Raw genomic sequence first — 25,929 nt, 5'->3', positions numbered from 1 at the left:
TACTTTGCATTGTTTTGTCTCTTTTGCAGTTGCTTTTGATTGACTTTCCAAAAAGCAATAATAACCATCGATAATAACAGGGGGCCTGGGCCCATTCAGTAGTCTTTCTGTGTCTAAAACATATTTAAAATGGTGACCTCTCATACAATGAGAAAACAAAGAAAAGTCAGCTTTGGTGGCCCTGAACATTAAAAACCAGAAGCAGAAACAAAAACTTAGGAGAATCAAACTACAGGAATCCCTTTTCTGGTTTTTATTCTCATTCACTCATTAATCAGATGATCATTTAAATGTTCTAATCCATGACAAAATCAGGAAAATGTGTGACACACACGTGAAGAGAATTTGCATATTATTGTGGTTTAACAAAACAACTAATCCTAAATCTGTAAAAAGTGACAAGAGGAAAAGAAAACCTAATAAAAATGAATATCAGAAATACAAAGGAGGCTTTTATCAGGTTTTCATTCCCCCATCGGTCGTAACAGTCAAATGTAACTGATGTAAACTTTCAAATTGCAAAAGGAAAAGTAAACACAGTACAATATGATGCAGTCGTGTGGTTTTTCTTTTTTGTCTCTTGAAAAGAGTGCTTGCAGCCGTTGGCCTCCTTCCCGCGATTAATCAAATGAAACCGCCTGAAAAGGAAAAAACAAAAGTCATTATTTAGTGTTACAGTTCAGCACTCTGTGCCAAGAGGCTGTGGCTCTCTTACTGTTTTTAGGTTTGAGAAGCTGCATCTCTAACAGTATAACTGGGAGGTTTGACAAAAAGTAGTCTGGTTGTAATTCAATGTATTGTATCATAAAAACAATATGGTTTAAAGAGATGGTTTGTAATAAAGATACACAATAAAACATAGCAAATTACTGCAAATGACTACATAAGCTGAAATATCTGCTGATATGACCAAACAGGGAGAAAAAAACCCTAAAGAATACATATACTGTATATATATTAAACTGGGAGATCAGGATGTGGGACGTTGCAACATGTTGGTGCATCATAGAAAAGGTTTTAGGACAGACGAGGACTGACTGTCCAACATCACAGGAGCTGGAGTTCTCAGGCAGATCATTCTGCATAATGAGTACTTTTACTTTTAGCACTTTAAATATATTTTGATGCTAATACTCTAATTTGACTGAAAGCAAGACATTTCCTTGTAAGATATTCTTAAACTGTGCTATTGCTGGTTTTACTTAAATAAAAGATCCAATCACTTCTTCCACATCTGCTCATATTCTATTCTTGCTTACATGCTACAGACTTGAACTAATGTCATGATATCAACACAAACCTAAACTGTCTTCTCCTTATATTTGGATAAAAAGACTAGTGTTCAGTATTCTTCAACCAAAGTAAGTTCAAGGACATGTCTGACCATGTTTCAAGTGTAGATATAAATACCTGCTCTGAATAGCCTCCTCCTGGCTGCATCCCACTGCCTGCTTGATGTCTCTATTACAACGCTGCGTCTTTTGTGTGTCTTTGACGTCTCAACGCCATGAATAAAACAAATCGATATGACAAAGCACATTTTCAGACAGGCTCTCCTGGAAGACATTCATAGTCAGTTACGTACTCAGGTTGTCTGAGGAGCAGGGGAGAAAAAAAGGAAAAGGGCACCAGCTGCATGCGGTGGGGCAGCAGCACGCACATAGAGCAGCATCTCTCGCACTACATCACGTTGTCTTCACTGGAAGGTCACCCTGCTGGGGAAATTATTGCATTCAATTTAATTAGTTATACACATAAGTAAACTTAATTTAAGTATAATTCCATAAGTATTTAATTATTGTATTAAAAGTGTGCTAATTGTGTACTTAGTATCTTTAAGGATATACTTAAACACAATTAAGTGTACTTGACTACTATTTTGAGACACAATAAAGATGCATTTAAATGTACTTGGGTACAAAAAATGTACTTTTTTGAATCAAAGTAGTTTTATGCTGCTTTCAGATAACTATAAATACACTTATAATATATGTATGTATATGTGGATAATACATTTTAAATTAAATGTATTGGATTTAAGAATTACTTTCAAGCAAAGTTAAAATATATTTAAAATACACATCGAAATGAAACAAAGTTGGAATAAAGTGTATTTTAAAAAACTATTGATTATTAAAACAAGTTGTACTTAAGTATATTTCAGTGCATCTTAATGCTGTCTCAAAATCATACAGTCCAGTACACTAAATTGTGTTTAAGTATATCTCCAGTAGCACTAATGATATATCATTAGCATACTAAGTATATAGTTAGTACAAAAAAAGCACACTTTCAGTACATTAATCATGAGTATACTAAATACACTTCAATTAAGTGTACATCATTGTACTTCTTTTGAAAACCTGGATGAAGTCTACGTCAGTGTACTTTTTTAAACAATCATAAAAGACATGATTAAAAGAGTGGCATGACCGGCCCCTCCAGCAACACAACCAGACGCCCCAACGGGAGACAGCTGCTGGGACAGATCAGCGAAGGAGGACCCCACCCACTTCCTTTTTTAAATTGATTTCCCCTGTTTTTCCTCCCATTTAGGAAGATCTTGCTTTGAGCCACGCCAAGGCCCAGAGGAGCGTCTAGTGGCTTGGACCACTGCCAGACCGTTTTGGAAGGAGTCTGTCAGCTGGGGAGGGAATTTCTTTTATTGGTTCTGTTGCAACCTGGAACCTGGATGAAATCCATGGATCTATTGCATTTATACAACAATGTGTGAGTGCAAAAGAAAGAGAACGTGCCTTGGTCAAATACTTTGGATACGGACATTTATACGTGTGTTATTTTGTGTCTCAATTTGTTATTTAGACCTGTTCCCCTTTTTATATCCTTGTTTTAGAGCTGCCAGGATTGATGCGACCATGAAGACAATACTGGACAACATTTCAAAGTCAGCAGGATCAAAAATGCTATTTCGATATTTGCTTTGATAAAAAAAAGAAAGAAATCTTGGCATTAGTAGTTTTAATTATGTCTGTTAGAGCTAGTACACATTTACATTTACATTTGAACACATCCTGATAACGTTATAATTTACCTTCTCCCAAAACTCATTTTTCCTGAATAGAGTATCATAATGTAACTCAACCCAACGTTAACTAGCTAGCTAGTATTAAAGCAGCTCTTTTGACTAGGTTATCATCAATAATGTTACATTTCTAGAGTTGCAATATTACAGAGAGTATTTCAGAATCATTTCACTGTTATGGAACTAACCTCCCAAGAATTGCACTTTGGCTGCAACTGGCTTCAGCTCTTCTTGTTGTCAATTTCAAATAATAACCGGGAGCAGGCCGGGTGTGTCTGCAGACCGGAGAATTGGAGAGGGTCGAGTAACTGTCAATCTTTATTTGAATTGGCCAATCAGAGGCTTACAATCCTCTATCAGTCCAAAACAAATTTCACCAATTCTATCACTTTAAAGTAAACATTCTGGAAGTGTACTAATAATATGATGTCCAATCATGCAAATGATGTACACTTATTATATATATATATATATATAGATGTTAGTCATATTAAAGTGTATACTGAAATACACTTCTATGTAAGTACACTTTAACATTAAGCATAGTAAAAGTGTATTACAAAAAGAATACTTTTCATAAGTAAACTAATTTTCACTATAAGTATTTGCAACTAAGTATAGTATACTAATACTATAAAAGCATTAAAGTATTAAAAGTACAGAAATACATCTTAAAATGAGCTTACATTAAAGTAAATTTTGTATTAGTATACTTATATACACTTCCAATGTAGTGACATTGAAGTACACTTCAATAAAGTATACAAACAGTGTATTACACATTTCTTTAAAATAGGTATACTTTACATAAGTACACTAAATTACCACTTTAAATATTTGTAATTTAGTATGGGTTTAAAAAGTGCACTTTACAATACAATTACAATAAAGTACAGTTTTTAAAGGTACACTGAAATACCACTGTAATTATTGCAGAATTAGTATATTTATTTTAAGTACATCAAAGTTGAAATTAATGATCTATTTTGAAGTACCCTTTTTAGAAATACATGTTAAATATACTTTAAATTAAGCACAAAAAGTATAAGTATACTTGTAGTAACTTTAGTATATTTAAATCATATTTCTAATACACTCAAAAATACTACTTTTTGACCTGGGTTTGTAGGTTAAACAGGGTCGACGATATAACTAAATGTTTTTGACGAGAGAACAGGTCGGCTCAGCAACAAAAGCACTAATTATAAAAAGATCAAATAAGATACAAAATGACAATGATAAGATAAAATGACATTAATATATATAGAAAGACAATGATAAGACACAAGTGACAATTGGTTGTGTGTAACAATATTGCACAAATGTACTGAGAAAAGGACGAGATATCTATATATGAGAATATGAGCAGCCTGATGGCCCGGTGGTGAAAGCTGTTCTTAAGGTTGATGGTGCATACAGCCACGCTCCTGTATCGTCTGCCAGACGGTAACAAGGAAAACAGACTGCATGCTGTGTGGCTGTGGTCCTTTATGATGCTGCGTGCCTTCCGCAGGCACCGCTGGTGAAAGATGTCCTGATTGGCCAGGAGACAGATGCCAGTGATGTGCTATGCTGCCTCGATCACTCTCTGTAGTGACTGACGGCAGTGTGCAGTAACAGTTGCCGTACCAGATCGTGATACAGCCTGTCAGCAGCTCTCGATAATGCACTTGCAGAAGTTTGTGAAGATGCTGGCATTCACCCCAAACTTCCTCAGTCTTCTCGAGAAATAGAGCTGCTGGCAAGCTTTCTTGCTCACTTTGTCCATGTGAAGTGTCCAGGTCCTTGGTGATGTGCACACCTTTTCCTAGCACCAGCTGAGTAGTGTCTCCACCTCCTCTCATGGCTTGACTTAAAGATGACATTTGATCTGTGCTTGGCAGTACAGTCGTAAGTGAACAGGGAGTACAGGAGGGGGCTGAGCACACTACCCTGTGGTGTGCCTGAGTTCAGGACCAGCGAGGAAGTGTGGCTGCAACCAAGCCCATAGCAACATCTTCGATTTGGTTGTTGTGATCATCTGTATTCAGCAGACATAAAGCAATCTTTCAGTGCATATCTTTCATTAAATATTTAGAGATTAGGCTGATCTGAATAATCTTTCTTTTTTTTTCATCCTGCATGTTGAAAATATTGTTGTGTGTGGTTTTACTTTCAGCATGATCCCTATCATAACACACCTATTACAGACTGATTGTCCCAGTGTCTGCTGTTATATATATACATGGAGGTTATGAGCCCTGGCTCTGGTCCTTTGTGGCAGCGCTGCACTGCTCACGTCGACTTTGCTGACAGAAAGGGATTTGAGGGATCAGAGCCTGATCAGGCTGAGAGTCTTTGTTTTACAAAACAGCAAACAACCACCACTGCAGCTCCAGACTCAAAGTCACCTGCAGTCAGTGGAAAGGACACTCACACGTGCCACTTTAGGAAAACAACACACATTTTCTGTTCCTCTTCATAATAGATAACATACGTTTTCTTATTATCATGTGGTTATAATGGGAAACTAAAAAGGTGCACTGAACCAAATGGTGGCAGGAGAGTAGACGTGTTCACTGTGACCTGCACCCAGGTCTAAATGATAGACCAGCTTTTATATGAGGGACCTGCTTGGCTCCTTTTCTTCTTTGGTGCTCATTCCTAAGTCACCTGCCTCACTCTGGTGCTCCTTGATAGTGTTTTCATCACAAGGAGGCGAACAAGAGCGCTGCACTGTCGGGACACGAACATCAGCGACTCGTGAGTTCATTCAGTGTGTGTGTGTGTGTGTGTGTGTGTGTGTGTGTGTGTGTGTGTGTGTGTGTGTGTGTGTGTGAGAGAGAGAGAGAGAGAGATTTTTTTTTTTGATTTTTCAAAAAAATACTTTATTTACATATCACCGGCCGAATGATGCATGCTACGTGCGAGTGTGACACAATGCACCGCCCGATTCAAATCACCGCCAAAACAACTATCCCTAACAATATCATAGCACGTCCTCTCTCCACCTCTATCACACCCGGCCCTCACGAGCCACCCCTGACCCACGTGTGCTAACCCGATGCAGCAACACAAAAACCATTCCAGCTCACAGACCAAGAAGGGGAAAAATGAAAACAATGACCCGCAGCAGGGGGGGGTTTGTATAAAATCCTCCACTGTGGACCCGGTCCGCTTTCTCCACCTATTCTATTGCTCCACACATTGGGGGGTCTGCTGCACAGGCCTTTTTAATTGATGCTTTTCAAAAAATTTGCATAGAAAGTCGTTTTGTCTGCTCTGTGCAGCGACAGTTTTGCTGGGTTAGTGACCTTGAGCAGGGGGCCGGTCAGTTCTCCCAGCCCTGGGCTGAGGTAGATTTCTGGAAACGGGTCCGCTGGGTCTGGAATGGTCTTTCCCTGACTGTATTCGATGAGGAGGCTCCTCTCCTCTCCAGAGAGTCTCTGGCTCCAGAGCTGCAGTTAGACCCTGCAGAAAGCTCAGGGTTCGGGCATCATTCAGCACCAGTCCCACTGCATCCACCAGGTGTTGTAAGCACAGGGTCCTTTTGCTGCACAGCGCCACCATCAGGCCAGGTATGATGCTGCTGCTGACGTCCAGCCTGGCCCTGTGAATTAGAGGCTCCATCAACAACCAGTGCAGAGAGTCAGACTTAGGGCACCTTTTATGGTCAAAAAGGGCCCAACACTTAAAAACAGAGCAGTATCCAGCCCCAGGTGACTCACGCGTCTGAGGATACAGCTGGCCACTTCTCTCCAAACCAAATCAGCTGGACCGGTAAGATATTTTTGTAAAAATTGGAGTCTAAAAGTGGCTGTTCAGCTGGCCAGGTGGACTAGGCCCTGTCCCCCCTCCTCTCTGGATAAATACAGCACATCTTGTGGCACCCAGTGTAGACCATCCCAAAAAGAATCTACCATTTTCTTCTGTGTTTTAGCTAAAAGGCCTGAGGGAGGGTCCACATACGTCAGACGGTGCCACAGTTGGGACGCCACAAGGTTGTTTAAAACCAAAACCCTGCCTCTAAAAGACATCTGAGGGACTACGCCACTCCCCGACAGCGAGGGCTTCACTTTTCTTCCAATTCACCCTTGCTGCTGATGCTGTGCTAAAATCTTTTACAATATTGGTTAAAATATCTGCCTCCTTCTGGCTTCAAATGACAACAATGACATCATCCGCATAAGCTGATAAAATAATGCTGCTACTACAGGTAAAAGCAGACCCTGTAGGTTGCAACGTATTTTCCTGAGGAGAGGTTTAAGGGAGAGCGCATAGAGCATTCCTGACAGAGCACAGCCCTGCCGGACCCCTCTACACACTCTAAAAGGAGCACACAGACTACCATTGAACTTCAGCACACTCTCAACTTCACTGTACAACACCTTGATCTTAGCTATAAATCCAGGGCTGAACCCAAAACTCTCCATCACTTTCCAGAAGAAATTGTGTTCAACCCGGTCAAAAGCCTTTTCCTGAAATCAGGACCAATATTAATGTCCAATGAGCTGGCGACCTCCAACGCATCTCGAATTAGGTGGACATTGTCTACCATGGACCTGCCGGGCACACAGTAGGTCTGGTCCCGGTATATGACCTGCTCCATAGCCCCCCCCCCAGCCTGGTGGCCAGGGCCTTGGACAGAAGCTTATAATCCACACACAGCAAAGACACAGGACGCCAATTACCAGGTCCTGCAGGTTTCCCTTCTTAGGCAGAAGTGTTATTACTGCTCTGCGGCAAGACATCGGCGCCAGATCGGGCACAGCTGGAGCAGCCGGCGGAGATCCCTCCATCGGAGCCATGGCTACCCTCGGCGGAGAGCCCTCCGCCGCAGCAGCCGCCGCCCCTCCTGGACCAGACGGAGCTGGGTCCCCGCGCTTCGGACAGGTCCTTGCGGTGTGTCCCTTCTCCCCGCACCCAAAACATTTCATACCCGATGAGGTGGCAAAAATCACATAATCATAATCATCTACTTTAACCTGGAAGCGGAGGTTGAGCTCCACATCCCGGTTATTAAGAATCATATACAGCTGTCTACGGTGAGACACTACTCACCAACGTCCTTGCTGAGATTTGAGGCTGCCAAAGAGGCTATAATCGATTTCTTAATATTAACACTATCAAATGACATGATGAACCCACAGAGAACTTTCAGCTGACTCAACAGCTCCCTCGGCTTTACTGGGCTCATTGTTTATCTGTCCAGCCCACAACTTCAAAGTGTAGAGCTGATATGTGCCACTGTGTTATGTAGACAGAGATGTTGACAGTTTTCTAAATGATTGGAATAAATTAAAATGTATTTTATTAATAAGAATGATCCAGGTCCATTTAGTAGCTTTCAGTCATATCACATGATCTTCATCACACACACATACACACACACACACACACACACACACACACACACACACACACACACACACACACACACACACACACACACACTCTGCTCAATCAGCAGTTAAACAATCAATATTAATATATAATATAATAAGAGAAGTCTTTCTTCTAAACCACCAACTGTTTGTTTCAAGCCTGACGTTCACATGACACTGACACAATATTTCCTGTATTTTATTTACTTCAGCTTCCATCACATGGGTTTTATTTCCCAATTTGATCTAATCTAATTTGATTTGGCAGATTTGGACCCATATGTGAACCACATGTGTGATATTAAAGATGATCTCTCTCTGGTTATAAATATCACACATGGCATCTGATTCAGAAGTCACATTCATTTAGTTCATTCCTGCACTATAAATGCACAGGTCTTTGTGCAGAGACAGCAACCTTCAGAACACACAAGATTCAAACGTGGTTTTTACAATCTTTAGATGCTTTTCACTTCTGCTGTGGATTAGTACGCAGTCAACAAATCCCTACTTCTTATCAACACATACCTTTTTATATTAAAATGATTTAAAATAAGGTCTTCTTTCCATTCAGACATTTTGGCCTGTACTTTAAAATGATAGGTTAAAGTAAAAAACAACAACAATGAAACACAGATTTTCTTTAGGGAAGAGGAGGAAGCAATGAGGCTGATGATCAGTCTTAATTTGGAGGGGCAATTTACTATCACATGTTTTTCCCCTCATATTTACAGCTTCTTGATGTAAATAAAAAACTGTATTTTTGTATTGTTTTTCACATATATATTTATTTAGCTGGACAGTATTTATTGTATTGTAATTCTTACTGTTGTTATTATTTTTTAAAGATTATTTTTTGCTTTTATTATCCTACAACCGAACATAGACCGAAATATTTGTGGGCATTCTGCTTTTCTGGCTATTCCGACCCACAGAGCCGCTGAGAGAACACACCCTGACTGCGATGGATATATGAGCAAGAAGGTCAAAGTTCAAGGCACAATGTCATGATGAAGTAGTATGTCCCAATTATATGCATACTGCATACAACAGTACTTACTTTGTAAGGGCAGTTGCATACGTACTAAAAGTAAAAAGAAAACGTATGCGATTTGAAACGCAGCCAATGTTTCTCTGCCCTCTCTGGTTAAAAGTCTGTTTCACCTCAGAGCTGTGCTCTGTTGCACCTGTAACCCCACCCAACAGTGATGTCACAGTGTGCTGACACACCCTGAAGTACACTTCTACATCACTGCTGGAAAAGCCCCTGAAAACTTGGTTTGAAATATTAAGTATTTCTCTATAACGTTACACCCATGACTAAATGAGCAACTAGGGTTCAGCCGAAGAATGATGCCATTGTCCATTGTCATCTACCACCGAGCCCAGCATCGGGACTTAAAAGCTTTCTCTGTGGACATCGTTCATCATATGCCAATTTGGGAAACATCGCCCAACAAAGAGTAACAATCAAAGATAAAATTTCATCACATTCGATTGACATTCGCCTGACAACATAAGCTGTCTTTACTGAAACACAGGCTCCCTGTGTCTCCACCATTTAATAATTTATTTGATTTAATCCCATTAGGGTATCACAATTCATTTTATATTACACATATTTAACATCTTTAGATTCTATAAAGATAGAATAAAGAAAAAAACTGTAATATAGCCCATTTATACATGTCACTATTATGTTATACATCACCTTCACCACCTGAGTGCAGCATATAGTCAGTGTGGAAGCAGAGTGCTGCACGTTAACACATATTTGAGTCGAGACATATTCATCTCTTCAGCTGTCAATCACAAAGCTCTGCTCAGAGTGAAAGGTCCCCATGAAAAGTTTGCCCTAATGTTCTTCTTCTCCTAATGTGAATGTTTTCACAGACTCAAATGTGTGAGGAGAGAAGATGGACAATACAAATTAGAGGTAAAATATAATCTATAATATAAATTAAATTAAAAGTACAGATAATGTTAATTATGTACTGCTATGTTTCAGCTCTCTATTTGTTCTCAGTTTCAGACTGTAATTCCAATAAAACTAATCAAATCCAAACAAATAAAACCAACATCTTCTGCTCAACCTGCAATTTTCTCTCAGAGGTAATTATAATCAACCCAATCAGAACTTCAGAGCTGTAATTACTGTATTTAACCACTCTGAGCTCTTGTGCTGATGACAGGCTATTATAAGTGTCCTCCCAACAAACCAGACTAACAGCTGGTATCTATGATGCTTCTAAAGTTGCAGTCAGTTTTATTCTAATGTCTTTTGCACTGAATAAACATCAGTGGTAGTTGGTAAGAAAGTCAAGAGTGGATCGGTTCCCAGTTCCTGGAAACACTGCACACTCCCATGTCCCCTGAACTACATTGGGAATTGGTTTAGTTTCTCTAAAATAAAATAAAAACAGAATTGCAGATCATTGCAGCATTTTGAAGTTAGAGGGATCTTCACTCTTTGTTTAACTCCAATGCAGCGTTTGAATTGTATGTGTTGGACTGATAAAAAAACAAATGTTGAAGCAAATGTTGGATGTAGATCGTTTCTGGTCTGCTCACCAAGGGGAGGACCCAAACGTAGGACACGGACAGTGGAATGGGTTTGGAAAAGACAATATTAATTTGAGGACCATGTGCGGGGATCGGGACCCGAACCACTGGGCAAGGTGGAGCGAAGGAGACGGAGAATGGCGTGGAAGTGAAGGACAGGAGATAGGAACGGGGCAGCCAGGAGATGATGCTTGAGCACAAGAAAATCACGTTAAACACTGGAATTTTACAAGACCATAAAAAAGAAAACAGAATCTTGCCGAGGGCGTTAAAATCACTGAGGTTGTACAACGATCTGGCAAATAATAGTTGAAGACCCAGGGTTGATATACTGGAAACGGATGACTTGATGGGAAGCAGGTGAGTAGGCAGAGAGCGTGATGAGCTGACTGCAGCCAGGTGTGCGGGTGGTTAAACCAGGAAGGCCAACCACTCCCACGCCAACACAGACAGGGGAGTGAGGAAACATGAGTAAGGGAGAACAAAATAGAAACACAGGGAAGTCCGCTGGGAAGTCCGCTGGGAAGAGGCACAGCCGTAACAGTACCCCCTCTCAACAGACGCCTCCAGGCGGTCAACCAGGTCAATCCGGATGTTCCGGTGAAAGTCCCACACCAACAATGGATCAAAGATGTTCCACCGGGAACTCCAACTCCAGACCATACCCATCCCAATCCACGCGGTATTGGAACCCCCAGCCCTGACTGCTTATGTCTAGCAGCTGTGTAAGTCAGTCATGGGGGATTCGGGGAGTTGGTGGAAGCAGCAATGGAGGAGACAAGGAGCTAAAGACAACAGGTTTCAATTGTGAAACATGGATTGTGGAGTAAACCCTTATGTGTGTTGGGAGCTTGAACGCAGATGGGTTGATTACTGAGTTAATGACAAAAGGTCTGACATAACGGGGTGCCAAACACTCTGACCTGGTAAGTGGTTAGGGTGTCCGGTGGTGGTCCGCGATGACAGCATAGCGAAGCAAGGCGGCACAGGTGTTCTTCCACACCTTGGGACAGCGGCGAAGGTGTACTTGCAAAGATAGAACAGTAACTTCATCCTCCAGAGCTAGTTAGAGGCGGTTGAAAACCCATGGCACAGTAAAAGGGGGACATACCTGTGGCCGCATTTGACAGGAAATTGTGGGCGTATTCGATCCAGGCCAGATGGGTGTTTCATAGCTAGGGGTTCCTGAATGCTACACAGCGGAGAGCTGCTCCCAGGTCCTGGTTGGCCCGCTCCGTTTGCCACAGAGGATGATAACATCATGGTATATCAGAAGACCTGCTGTTTCCATGGCTGTGGGAAGCTTGGGAAGGGCCACAAAGTGTACCATCTTGGGAAATCTGTCCACAATAGTTAGAACGGTTGTATTACCTTGCAAGGATGGAAGTCTAGTGCAATGTGCAACCAAGGGCGAACAGGAACTGGCAAGGGCAGAGCAGACCAGCAGGTGGTTGTTTGGAGGCCGTGGCACACAAACACAAGGGGAGCAGGTAGGAGGGTGTCTGGACTGGAGGATGGCACCTTGAAGGCTAACTGGCGAGAAAGAGCGTCTGTCTTGAGATTTTTTGAACGTGTTTGGTAGTTGAGGGTTAAGGAGAAACAGCTGAAGAACAGAGCCCAATGAGCCTGGTGGGAGTTAAGGAACTCGGCGAACTGGATGTAGGCCAAGTTCTTATGGTCAGTCCACACAATGAAGGGATGTTCAGCTCCCTTCAGCCAGTGCCTCCATTCCTCCAGGGTAAGCTTGACAGCCAACAACTCTCTGTTTCCTACATCATAATTCCTTTCAGCCAGGGAGAGAAGAACGTGCAGGGGTGAAGCTTCTGGTCAGTGACAGAGTTCTGGGAGAGGACCGCCCCAATTTGGGTGTTGGAGACATCAACCGCTGCGATGAACTGACGAGAGGGGTCAGGATGAATGAGGACAGATGTAAAGTGTCTCTTGAGTTTAGAATAAAAACATTTGCAGGGGAGATGAGTCTGGTCAACTGAGCAGCACTGCTGTAATCCTTGATAAAGCGGCAATAAAAATTTGCAAAACGGAGAAACAGCTGAAGCTATTTGACTGATGTTGGTTTGGACCACCTCGCCACCACTTGGATCTTTTCAGGCTCCATCCTGATTTGGCCTCTCACCACAATGTACCCTCGGAATGAGACTATGCTGACATGTAACTCGCTTTTCTCTGCTTTTATAAAAAGCTTGTTTTCTACGTGAATGATGTAATCTTTTAACTGAAAAAAACCTTCTCATGCCAAGTACTATGAGAAGAAAACGCTGCTACATATCTTATGTGTAACTGTCTTTACGTTTTCCCTGTTTATGTGGTTGTACTGCACTTTAATTGTAGTTCATACCTTTAAGGTACAAGTTCATAGAGGCGGAGCTAATCAGCGGACTTTGTGTGACACTGTTTATTTAATCGATGCACTTGGTAATCGCAGCTCCAGACCGATGCAGCACAGGGTGAGCTTGTGATCTCTTCGAGTATAAAGCTAAATAAATGTAGTTTAAGACATCAGCCCCTCTAGATGACAAGCAGCCTACGAGGTATGTTTGTATGGTGTTTGGGCAACTGCGTTTGAGTTGAGTTGAGTTATGTTTTCTGTTTTAACCCAGTTCTCATGGGTTGGATAGGATGTTAATGGATGAGAATAAACCCCGTATTTTAAAACAAGATCTCGGCCTCGTGTTCATTACTGGAGGGAGCTACATTATGTAACAGCTAACTGGAAAGACTCATTATTTATATGTACGAGTAATTTTTTTCTTTACAAATAAAGAAGGGAACAAATAAAGTATTATAGGTTTTATATGGTAGTTTATTATTTGACATGTTTAATGTTGTAGCCTGTTGGAGAGAGAGAGGGAGGGCATAAATGTTATGTGGATCAAGTTGAGTTATTTTTTTATGGTTTTGAGTACTTTCTGCAGATAACTTGTAAAATTCACCAAAAAGAGAATTGTTTAACAAAAATAATGATAAAATAACTTTATGAACCTACAGATATGTGGGGCAAAAGGGGAGACAGCAAAAGTTTGTTTTAAATCAAATCAAATGTATTTGCATAGCCCAATATCACAAATTATACATTTGTCTGCTGTTTGTTTACAGACTGTACAGGTTATGACACCCTCTGTCCTTAGACCCTCGCATCGCACAAGGAAAAACGTCCTAAAAGAAACCCCACAATTAAAGGGGGAAAAATGGAAGAAACCTCAGAGGGAGACTGAGGAGGGATCCCTCTCCCAGGACAGACAGATGTGCAATAGATGTCGTGTATGTTTGTGTTGAATGAACACGGACTAAACACATAGTCCAACATTCAAATTTATATATAAATAATAATAAACTGAGGTGAAAGAAAATCTACTTTGCCTTACATTCCTGAGAAGATGCTGGTGAGGAAAATGATTTAATAACTGATAAAACTGATGTTCAAAGCAACATTAAATAAGCCATGTTGTAAAGAAAATATCTGTAGCAACTGAACTCTTCAGGTGCCGTTGCTGAGAAAAACATCGTATCAATGATTACAGTCACCAAGCTCGTAGGCAGGCGTTTCCGTGGTGACACAGGAGATAACGGATTTCCTGGCCCACGACGTTCTCCCTGTAAACATGAATGAATCACACTCTCATCTAGACTTCAGATAAGAAATACATATGAGGCTCCTCAACCCACTGAGGAGGCACTCTGCACCCTTCCACTTCCTGTACACGCACACACACACACACACACACACACACACACGTACTGTCTGACTTTGGTAAACATCATCAGCAGCTCCTTAATGTTTGTCCAGAGTTTTCTCTTCATTTTATTCCCCTTTTGTGTCACGAGTCATTTTAATGTTCTGATCTCGTGCCTAGAATACTGCAGCTCGCTCCAGGCTGCTGTGCGATCTAAACCTCTGCAGCTCATCCAGAATGCCCAGGACATAAACCACACACCCAGCGCTCTGCTCCTGCCAGCCGGCTGCGACTCCCTCACTATGAAGCTGATTGTTTGCACATCTTCTGTTGCAGACTGAAAACTCATTCTGATCAGACTGAAGGAGTGTCAGCTTAATAAATGTAATGTAAAAGTAAAAACTAAAGTGTCATTTTACAGCAGAAAACAACAAATCTTCAATTCAATTCAGGTAAAAATAATTCAATCTGAACCTTCTCTGGATTTCTTCTAAAAGTATAAAGTAGCAGAAAATAGAAATACTCAAGTAATACACATTTACTTAAGTACAGTATTGAATAAATGTACTTAGTTACTTTCCAACACTACCTATAACACAAGTTATAGGAAATAATTAAAGTTGTATGTAAATAAATGTTTTTAAGGGAAAACAGACTTAGTTTTCACGTGTATGCCTTGGGTTTTGTAGGAGAACGTAAAATGACGGTGAGGAAGAATAGGAAAGTATTTAGGAAGGTAAGCAGGAAGATTCTTGCTGGCGGTCACAGTCGTTCAGGTTTCAACTCAGCATTATTAATAGCTTGGTCTAACTCTTGGTTCTATGAGAGCAGAGGTGTGCTGACTCAGTGCTGCAGCTCACCTGCTGTTTCCGCTTCCAGCTGATCAAAGCTCTAGAATACTTCAGTGTTCCAACTCAGTCCCACTGAGTCGAGTAGTCACATCACATAACACATATACAGTCCACACAGACAACAACAATGTTTATATTTCAGTTTTATTGTTCTGAGAAAATCAATACCAAGTAAAAAATAAAGGATTCCCTTGAATTTACTTTTTAAACATATCCTGTTTTTACTGCTCGCTGACCTAAAGGCCTCAGAAACACTGAACTCAGAAGACTTCCAGGATATTCTTGAAGTGTGCTATAATTTTGAGGAAATTAGTTTGCTCTGAAAGAGAAAACATGACGTTGGTGGGTGAATCTACACTGAAGCACACCTTTTTCCAATTGAAAGTGTAAATGAATTCAAACTCATCAATGGAGTGAGCGGTCATGTTTCTGTTATCAGATCAGTCTCATCATCTGTGAAAACAGGTGATAAAATAAAGTTTTGGTAAGAGATCATGGGGTATTGCTGCAATTCAGCCTCTTGTGGCCGAAATGAGTATTACAACAACAAACACACAAAAAAGTAAAATGATCCAGCAAAACGTTTTTCTATCTGTTCTTAAGTTAAAACACAGGAGAGAAAACTATTTAGACCAGACTTAAATGGATCACCAGAATTGTTTTCTCTCACTTGCCTCTCTGGGCTTCTGTAAATATCAATCCAAGACAAGAGCAAAAAAAAACCCCACAGATTGTCAGTCTTAAAAATTTAATTCATTTTTCACTCCTAATCTGTTTAATTGTCTTTCCCTCGACAACAACATGAACAACAGTTTCTGTCAGTTACAAAATCCAAAAACCTGAAAACTAAATACATTTACTAAGAAATATAATAACTGTCTCACAACAGCTGTTGTCTTGTTTTTACAACTTATTTCTCTTCACCAACCTTCTCAAATACAGAGTAATAGTCTGAGCTTAATACTGTAACAATAACTGAATATAACTCCAACACTCTGAAGAAAGAAAAAACACATCTTTATATGCAACACTAAAATGTGTCTATGGCTCTATGAGATTAAAAATATGATACATCACATGATAAATGGAAAACAAAAACATGCAAAACTTTACATAAATAACTGCCTGGTTGCATATTTTAGGAGCATTTAAAACAAACACATGGAGGATACAGAAACATTTTAAAATAAGAATGAAGACTCAGGTTTAAAATCTGCAACAGAGAAACATTTGAGCAGATACTGCAGATGAGGTGAAATCACTCCACTTCCTGCTGTTCAGTCATAAATCTGTGTGCGTTTCAGGTTGAATCATCTGCACGAAATTGCAGTTTGTTTTAGTTTTTTTATGGAAAGAAAATGATCTTTATATTGTGCTTTACTGCAGTTGGATGAGTAGCCACAGATATTTAATGTGAAGCATTGGCTAAGAAGCTAACATTACCTGTTAGCACGCCGGAGGTAAAGTGTGTCACTTAAAGGTTTAATATGTAACGACTAGACCTATGAGATATTTTGTTGAGTTGTTCTAACATGATCCCAAATGTTTACAACAATTTTCAGTCCGTTTCATATCCTATCAGTAAGCATCAGCGTTGTTCTGTGGTTTTCTGCCAGAAGCTGTCATAAAGTGACTTTGGATCTTAAGTTATCAGAGAAGCAAGCTGAGCAAACCCGGCGTGCAGCCTCTCTGGGAAGTCCTTTGTCAGCCGAGCAGCGTGGGAGAAACGCAGATTTTTTATGTGAAACTGATTATTCAGTGTTTTTACCGGTTTTAATGAGCGGGTCTGTTTGTTTTGGAGAAACCTCTGGATAATTCGGCTCCTGCTAAAAACCTCCTGAACCATGAACACTGAAGGAATCCTAACCAGGAGACGCTGACGGCAATGGTGGTGAAGACAACAACTCCCATGATCCCATGCTGCATTACGACACCACCAAACTCTCTTTTGTCATCGTTTTGATTGAGAAACAAAAAAAAAATGTGTGTGTTTAATTATTGTAGTATTTTGGAAACAAAATGTGAAAAAATGAGTTATCTTGTGTAAGGTTGGGCATGTAAATTAGAATATGGTAGTTGTTTATCAGATTAGTAAGATTTGGAGTTACCGCTTCATTAAACCATAGCTGGGAGGTGCCCTCACTTTGGGATTGTGGTGTGGATATATTTTACAAATTAATACATTTATAGCTGAAACTTTGCACAAATAAAGCCTCATCACTTCGTAACTGAATGCATTGTAAACCGTCCAAAGAAATAAAAACCTAAAAGGTGAGTGTCGCTTGCAGTTTAAATGCTTTGTTTCAGTGTTTGCATTTCTGCATTTATATTTGTTCCTCCAGAATATTCTAGCAGGACTATTAGGAGGCACTTAACCAACCAGGTAAATAACAAATAAGAAAAACTGAAACCTGAAAAGAGGACCGGCTACTTTTCTTTAATCAATCTGATGACAAAATGTTTGAGAATCTTATTTTTAATTTTGGTCGCAGTTAACCTGTTAACAGAGAGACAGAGTTGTAGGACTGTGAAAATAAAACCCAGTTAAGCTGAATCCATTTCAGACAAAAATAACAAAAACAAATGTAAACAACATAAACCTGTTTTCTTGAAGATAATTCAATAGCATAGATGAGTTAGAATAGTCCCAACCTGATACCCCCACCCCGTCCCCCCTACAATGTCCATAAGAAATCCTCTACATCAGGCACTTGTTGATTAGTCCGTAGCGGCTCCAAACCGCCCAATCAGAAACAGGAAGCGGCCCTCCGTTCTCCAATCACATCCTCTCATTTAATTAGTCCAGGCAGCGTCTTCGCTCCTCTCTTTAGTCTCCTCTTGGGCCCGACTCTCTTCTCCTCTCCCTCCAGGCTCCGGGAGCTGCGGTGGACGCCGGGAGAACTCAGCTCGAGGTCGTCGAACGCCGGGTCGTCGGGCGCCACGGGCCGCGGAGCTGGGTAGTTGGGCTCGTAGTATCGGTAGGGATCGTCCTCCTCAACCTCGCCATAGTTCTGGAAAACGTTGGGCGGCAGTTGGACTGCGGGGACAGCGCCGTGGTCAATGACATCCTCACCCTCTGAGTTGCCAACCAACCAGGCAGCGAGCCAGCGAGACAGGCAGAAAGTCAGTGAGAGCCCAAAACAAAGATGGCCGACCCCCGCCACCACAGGAAGCAGCGTATTGGATTGAGTTAGTGAGACAGGAAGAGGGGCCGAGATGAGAAGGAAGGAGCAGAGGAGACACAGAGGGACAAGGGTTACCAAGGGTTACCATGGGTTACTCAGTCAGGGTTACCAAGGTTACGGACTGAAAGCAGAGTTAGAGGGAAGGTTAAATTAAAAAAGTGAAAAGTTAAGCTTAATGTGAGAAATTCTGTGCAAATAATATTTATAATTAGTTAGTTATAATTTATAATAACTTTTAACAGGCACTTATTAGATTTGTTATCTATTATTTCACATTCAATTAAAGTTTACAAATGGTATTTTTCAAATCAAAGGTATCTAGATATGTAAGGTTAAAACGTGCAATTTAAAAAAATAACATTGCCGTGCAGATGAGCTTTTAGGACCTTTTAGAACGAGTTTTACAGGAGTTTACAGGAGTTTATATTAAGTCAGCAAAACCTGGTGTTTAAAGAGGCACCGGATGATCGTAATCTAAAAGAAAAGGTCAGGAGAGGACAATCGTGTCAGTGCCAGTTCATCCACACATCGTCTGGGCTCAATCCTGTTCAGCTAATTGTAAAATACATTTGGTGATATTCTGTAGTTTTCTTATTCTCAACAAATTCAGATAAAATACCCAAACCAACTTTGAGTGTCTCGTCTTACAAGTATTGTGTGTGTATCAGTGAGGCCCACTGTTCCACTTGTTCCTTCATTACCATGAACACACTGTAGTTTCATTTGAATACACCGTCCTGCTGCTACAAACACTCAATAGAACACCATATGTGGATTCATCCGCCGCTGAAAATAGTCCCGACCAAATGCACTATGTCCTCCTGTTTAATTGATACAAAACTGAAGTGATCAGCTGCTTAGGGAAATTACTGAGCATATAAAACTACATATTTGTGTTACGTCTTCCGTAGGGACTAATGGGCTTGGAGCAGGACAGGAAGTGTTGAGGAACCTTTTTCTAAAAACAAATTTCTAGCATTCCTGTAGTGTTTTGTAAAGCACGTTATAACAGTTGTATCTTTAACTTGTTAAGATGATACTGTATATTATGTGTATGTAGAGAAAGCCGGGCTGAAGCTGCTCAGCTGGTGCAGTGACACCACCTGTATCACCTGTAGTATTGTAAAGCTAATAAAGCCTGCTGTTGCAATTTTTTGGAGTTTGTGAAGTGCCTCAGTTGTCACTGAAATACTATGCTGTGGGTTATTAAGAGAAAAAGTTATAAAACCAGACGATGACAGACACACGGACAGATGGAGAGACACAAACACAAGGACAGACAAATGATTACAACATGCAGACGTTACTCACACGACGACCCTGCAGCCTGCAAGCTTACAGCATCTTTTAGGCTGCTGTGTGACCTTTAACCTCAACACACATTAAGGATTAACATAATCATGCATTTAAGATGACTCATGTTGGGTTTTCTTTAGGTATACAAGGGTCAGAATGAATTATATTAATATATTTAAAAGCTAAAGTCATTTGTAGCACTTTAGCTGAGTGCTGATGTATTTAATGGTGATGTATGAATAAGAAAACCCTCCATGCAGCATCTTAAACCCACACTCAGACCACTGAGTGATTTCACAGAAAAATCTCAGTCAAGTGTCAAGATGCAGAATTCAGTCAGTGATTCGGTCACCATGGAGTTGCTGCTTGCTGATGTGTGCAGGAGACCATGCAGTTTCAAGCTTAAAGGGCTGGTTCACCCAATTCTCAATAAACGTATTTTCTCACGTGCAGCAATCGTTTTGATTTTATTTGGTGAAGTTTTGAGAGCCAGTGGAATCAATAATACATTCAGGTTGTTTGTGTTCTGATAAATGATTATATTTTCATCTCTTTAATGATTTGGGTGAAGTGACCCTTGATAGAACAATAAATAAAACAAACCAAACAAGCTTAATGATTCCAATGATATTTGACATTTTGCAATTTTCAAAATCAGAATGTTCGACTGGATTTAATTTCTCATGCTTTTCAGACACGCGGCCTGAACACAGGCAGAATTCTGGATCCTGACAGTGATTGTATTTCAAGGTGTTTCATGTCTCACCTTCAAATACACTGAGTGTGGGTCGGATGACTTCAGTGACATGCAGCCTGCTTAACTCGCCGGCAGCTTTTCAACATGAAAAGGAACCGACTGAATTAAAGGCTTCACTGGACGACCTTTAATCCAAAAGACATTCTCTGCATTGAAACGATTTTCATGCTCAGTTATAAAGATTACAATGTCCACATGTTTAAACAAGCTGATGGGTAAGCAAGATATTTTCTACAATGAATATGATGTGTGGCATAATTATATTCAGGAGAAGCAAGGTGTGGTGTTGTTTAAAGAAAAGGTTATTTCTATCTTACTTGAAGGTTCTGTTCATTTCATTACAACCTCCACACCAGTGGCTGTAACTACACAGCAGTCACAGTGAAGGGCTGTGCAGTCTCGTAGCAGCTATAGTGTGATACATTACTAATAAGGAGAGAACATAGTCAAAAACTATTAATACTAAATCCTTTTTGCACCCTACGTACCTCCAACATTGTAGCCCACACAGGAGTTCTGGTCGCAGTAGCCCGGAGGCCCAGCGGAGCCGACGGTTCCAGGGACCCCAGGCCGACCAGGGGTTCCAGGATTTCCAGGTCTCCCTGAGGACCCCTGGCTGCCAGGTCTGCCCTGCCCTTGAGGACCTGAGAGGGGAGAAGAAATTTGTAAGAAATGATGTTGAAGACAAAAATGAGAACTTCTGGTGAATGGTACGGCTTAGTGTGGTCTGATGTACCGGGGGATCCTGCAGGTCCTCGGGGGCCTTGGACTCCAACGCCTTGAGATCCTTTCTCACCCTTTTCTGCTAATTGACCTGGACACACGGACACACACACAGTTTTTTTATGTTGGCAAAAGGTTTTTTCAGTTCTTCCTCATTCTAGCCATGATTGTGCTGTTGCACGTGCCTTGCTGCTGGGGTGGGATCCCTACAGGAATACATCTCTAACTTTTCCCACATCTTATTTTTGTATCAAAGATTTCACTTGCAGTTTGCTCCTTCAGTAACAACATGTGAAACCCTGTTGACACCACCTGTGATTCTCAGGCCATCTGTCAGGATACCCGGCTGTGGTCAACCCTTTACCTCTTTCTCCTGGCTGCCCGTTCTGTCCGTTCTGTCCTGGGAAGCCAGGTCTTCCTGAGGGTCCCTGTTCTCCCTGAGGCCCTGGAGTTCCCTGTCTGCCAGGCTCTCCGGGGGGTCCTGGCACAGTGCGGATGGACACTGGCGGACTGGGCACGTGGTTCAGGATGGAGTTGTAGCGTGCCATGTGGCCTGAAAACAGAAAGACAGATACATTTCCAAAGACTCTGCCAAATCGGATGAGATATTCAGGCTTAAAAGGTCAGACACTTGTTTGACCTGATGCTAAATATCATGGATGTATTATAAGAACTGGTCAGCCATGCTTCCAATTTCTTCTAGTGGCCACTCGCGGTATTATAACGAAAAGTCCCCTGCCATAGACCACCATTGTAAAAGAGACGTCAATAAAACTGTTGACAGACACTTCCAGCTATAAAACAGTCAATTATTACTCTTTGTATTTTATCATTTTAAGCCAAGTGGGTTTAATCTCCGTAAAACTTTCCCAAAGCCAAGAAAAGATTTTCAAAACTACCCCCGTAACATTTATGCTAAATGTACTGCATATTACCACTAGGAGAGGACATGATGAATGAACTGTCCTTTTATCGCCGTAGATCCTTTCAGAAACGTAAAAATTGCAGAAAAACGACTGTCTCTAAAAGAACTGGTGACAAACACTCACGTTTGTACTTCCACACTTGTGAAGTTCCTCACTGACGATGCATTCTTTAGCCACTAACACTAACCAGAACCGGATTCTAACCCTGATCCTTAGCCCTCAGAGAGAAGCGTGTTTACTCACTCTGAATCAGCTGCTCACAGACCTGCCTGGCGATGTCCTGAACTGATGCTGTGGACTGGAGATCCCCCTGGAGACACACAAGCAGAAGTACTCTTTATATTTGTAGTATCTACAGACTTACCTTCTTCACTGATTTAGATTTAATGTGCGTGAAGGTTTCTTAAGGCAATCTTTTATGTATTGTGATTGGCTTCTGTTGATAGAGCTTCTGCATCAATGTCCAACATTCTCCCAACTGTGATTCCTCCTACATGCTGCTGATGTTGTGACCACAGTGTCCAACAATACACACAGTTAAGCCAAAGTCATTCTATACGGAAGTTTTCTTCATCAGACTAATTTGATGTTTTCCCCTTTTGATATCTGCTGTGGTTGCATTTACTAAACTCAGATAAATAGGAGCCTGCGATGAGCTGTCAGGGGGATTTTAGAATTTTTTTCAGAATTCTTCCTGAAATTAAAAACCATGAATCCTGCTGGTAGTGCTGTATTTCTTTGACCTCTACACGTCTGTAACCTTCACTCCAAACTGCAGCATGGTCCGGACGACTTCACCGTGACCAAACTACAGCGTCTGGCTACAAGCAGGTTAAAGTCTTGAGCTGTTTACGTGAACGTTTACACCCAACCACTGAGTCTGCCATGAAAGAATGAATTAGATAAAAAAAAGTAACTCGCAATGTAGTTACTTTTTTATTGAGTCAGGAGGAAGTCTGAGAAGTTTGTGGAGAGTTATACAGGAGAAAGGATTCTGGCGTGACCTCTCTGTCCTCATAATAATCTGTCAAGGTGCATGTGATGTCGAGTGGGTGTGCTTTTCCTGCGCTTTGAAGACGTGACATTTGTACTATTCTGAGTAATCGAGCCGCTCTTTCAGTATCATTTAGATAAATGATAAAACACATGTTGTATCTGTGCTCGCAGCTGCAGGGCACAGATACAACATTATTTTTATCGTCACCACAGAAAGGAACACGCCACACCGATAACAGCACGTTTTTTTTATCACAGCACTGCTCATTACTTCAAAAACATAATCTTTTATCTGATGATTTTATGCTTCAGGCATAAAAACCTTTATACAATTTTACAAATGATAGGGGATAGACACAATAACAGGAACATCTCATGTAATAATAATCATATCATGCAATGCAATACACAACACATAATACTTTAGAGTTTAGAGTACGAGCTTCATAAAAAGATTTCTGTCAGCTGCGTGTCCACCTCTTGTACACAGGCACCATGGAAACAGACATTCAACAGCTTTGAGTATATGGACGATATTCACCCTGACTGACTGACAGATACTGATGTAACACATAACTCTATTCAAATAACTAAAGATAACTGTTGACTTGTTTGTGAAGTTGGAGCGGACACATCTTTTCTTGTTGTAGAAAATGTTCATCTAGCAAGTACTTTGTATCTAACATATATGATAATAATGTGTAATATTCAATGACGTGCCGTATTCAATATACTCAATCTGGTTATGACAGCACAGAAGTTGTATGCACAGTAGGTTTGAAAAAAGCGCTGAGCATATAGGAGTGAAAAGAAGGCCTCTCAAGTTAACCCATAAAAGGCTCTTAGCATATTGCAAAGGAGATAAGGGGTGGCATGCGCCTGTAGTGAGGGCATGACAGACCTAGACTATGCTGACGACCCGATAACATCCCCTTACACAGGCTAGATAAGCCTCATGTCAAGGGATGTTTTGTGGACTCAGGTGTTAGATCAAAAGAGAAGGGGAAAAACACAGTCCCTTGATTTATTGTCAGGGGAATAAGACGATGGGAACTGAGTGACCTTTTAGCCTCAGTACCATAGAGGGGTGGACATGTGTCTCAATGTGTATAAGAGAAGAGCACAGCATGCTAGAATTGAGTGTTTACAGCCGGCTGTGACCTCGGGTGAGTTCTTATTTTCATGTAAGAATAAACTCTATTGTATCTGACTGTCTTCTTCTCCAGTGAACTTCTTTTGAATCTGTTGTAACTTTAAGACTAGAACGAGAGCAGAACGAGAGCAGCTTATTAGATTTAAAGTGTTGGAGGAGGAGGTCCAGACTTCACCTCTGGCCCGGAGGAAATACTTTTTCCCCAACATTCTCAGTTTGAGTCAACTTGAGTAAATCTATGTTTCTTTGCCTCCATTTGTGTCTCTCTGTTTACTTTATTTGCATTCTCGCCCCCTGCACATTTCACTTTTCACACTTGATCTGAATAAAACCTTTAAAAGAGGATGTTGTAAAGAGTTCTGTGAGTAGTGGAAGACCAAAGTGTTTTTATAGTTTTTAGCTTGGACTGGGCCAGGACATTATGCTGGCGAGTAAAAGAGCAGAGGAACTTCATTTATTATTTCCTTCTTTGCATAAACATAGCATAATGGACAGAACCACTTACCCGTTCACCTTTATCCCCCTTGCTTCCCAGAAGACCCTGCAACACAGAAGAATCAATGAAAAGAGGAAAAAGCTACAGAAACCTGTGAAGGGTTTAACACTTCAGACACAACCTGTTTGGATTTTATGGAGCATGGTACATTCCCTGAGGTTGATTAAAAACTATACAAAAACATAAAGCAAAGGATTCTCTCACAAATCCTTTGACAAATCTGCAATACTTTGTTTCTCCGGTTTCCTTTCTGCTTTTTCTTGACTCACTTTGATTCATTCCGGTCCTCAGGAAGTTAGTTCAGTTTTTTAATTGTCGACCTCATCAGTAAAATGTGCTGAATCAAGTTGCCATATCTAGTTTGGACATGATTTTTTGAGAAGCCTTTGTGTATCTGTCATGTGAAAACTAACAAACAAACCAACAGAAAACAAACAGACTCACTACTAATCAAAATAAATAAAGCCACAGTAACTCAGACCTTGGAGCTTGTTATTCACTGTTCAGCAGAGTTGATTTGCTTTTAGGGGGCCGTAGTGCTTCATCAACCCTATGACATGTGATCTCTATGATTCCTAATCAAAGTGCAGTTTAGACACCTAGAATCTCACAGTTTACAACCGTATCATTTTGGATTAGCTTTCTCTAACTTCATGACTACTTTACAGTAGCGTAATCATTAACAGCCATCATGTAAATTCATGATAGATATTAAAATGGTAGAATGAAAGTTCTTGCACTCAGTGTGATAAGGAACAGTTTCCATTATCTTACATGCAGGGTTACCACACCTTCTTAAACTTCAAATGCAAAGACTTTTCAAAGACTTTCCAGGCCCAATGCCCTTAAAATTCAAGGATCCAACAGGGCATAATTTGAGACACAG

At 40.8% G+C, this 25,929-nt stretch overlaps 1 protein-coding gene across 1 annotated transcript in view; it reads right to left on the bottom strand.

Annotated features, from left to right (window-relative positions):
- Positions 1 to 15,641: 15,641 nt before the first annotated feature.
- col14a1b (collagen, type XIV, alpha 1b) overlaps positions 15,642 to 25,929 on the bottom strand; it is a 143,485-nt gene continuing 133,197 nt past the window's right edge. The window contains 6 exon segments of the mRNA XM_029442969.1: positions 15,642 to 18,587; positions 21,238 to 21,393; positions 21,486 to 21,563; positions 21,837 to 22,025; positions 22,642 to 22,708; positions 25,053 to 25,088. Of these exon segments, the coding sequence (XP_029298829.1) occupies positions 18,301 to 18,587; positions 21,238 to 21,393; positions 21,486 to 21,563; positions 21,837 to 22,025; positions 22,642 to 22,708; positions 25,053 to 25,088 (813 nt within the window). The 3' untranslated portion in view covers positions 15,642 to 18,300.

Source organism: Cottoperca gobio, chromosome 11 (assembly GCF_900634415.1).
Source record: "Cottoperca gobio chromosome 11, fCotGob3.1, whole genome shotgun sequence".
Classification (NCBI taxonomy): domain Eukaryota; kingdom Metazoa; phylum Chordata; class Actinopteri; order Perciformes; family Bovichtidae; genus Cottoperca; species Cottoperca gobio.
The sequence above is the reverse complement of the archived record's forward strand: the minus strand, read 5'-3'. Positions and strand labels throughout refer to the sequence as shown.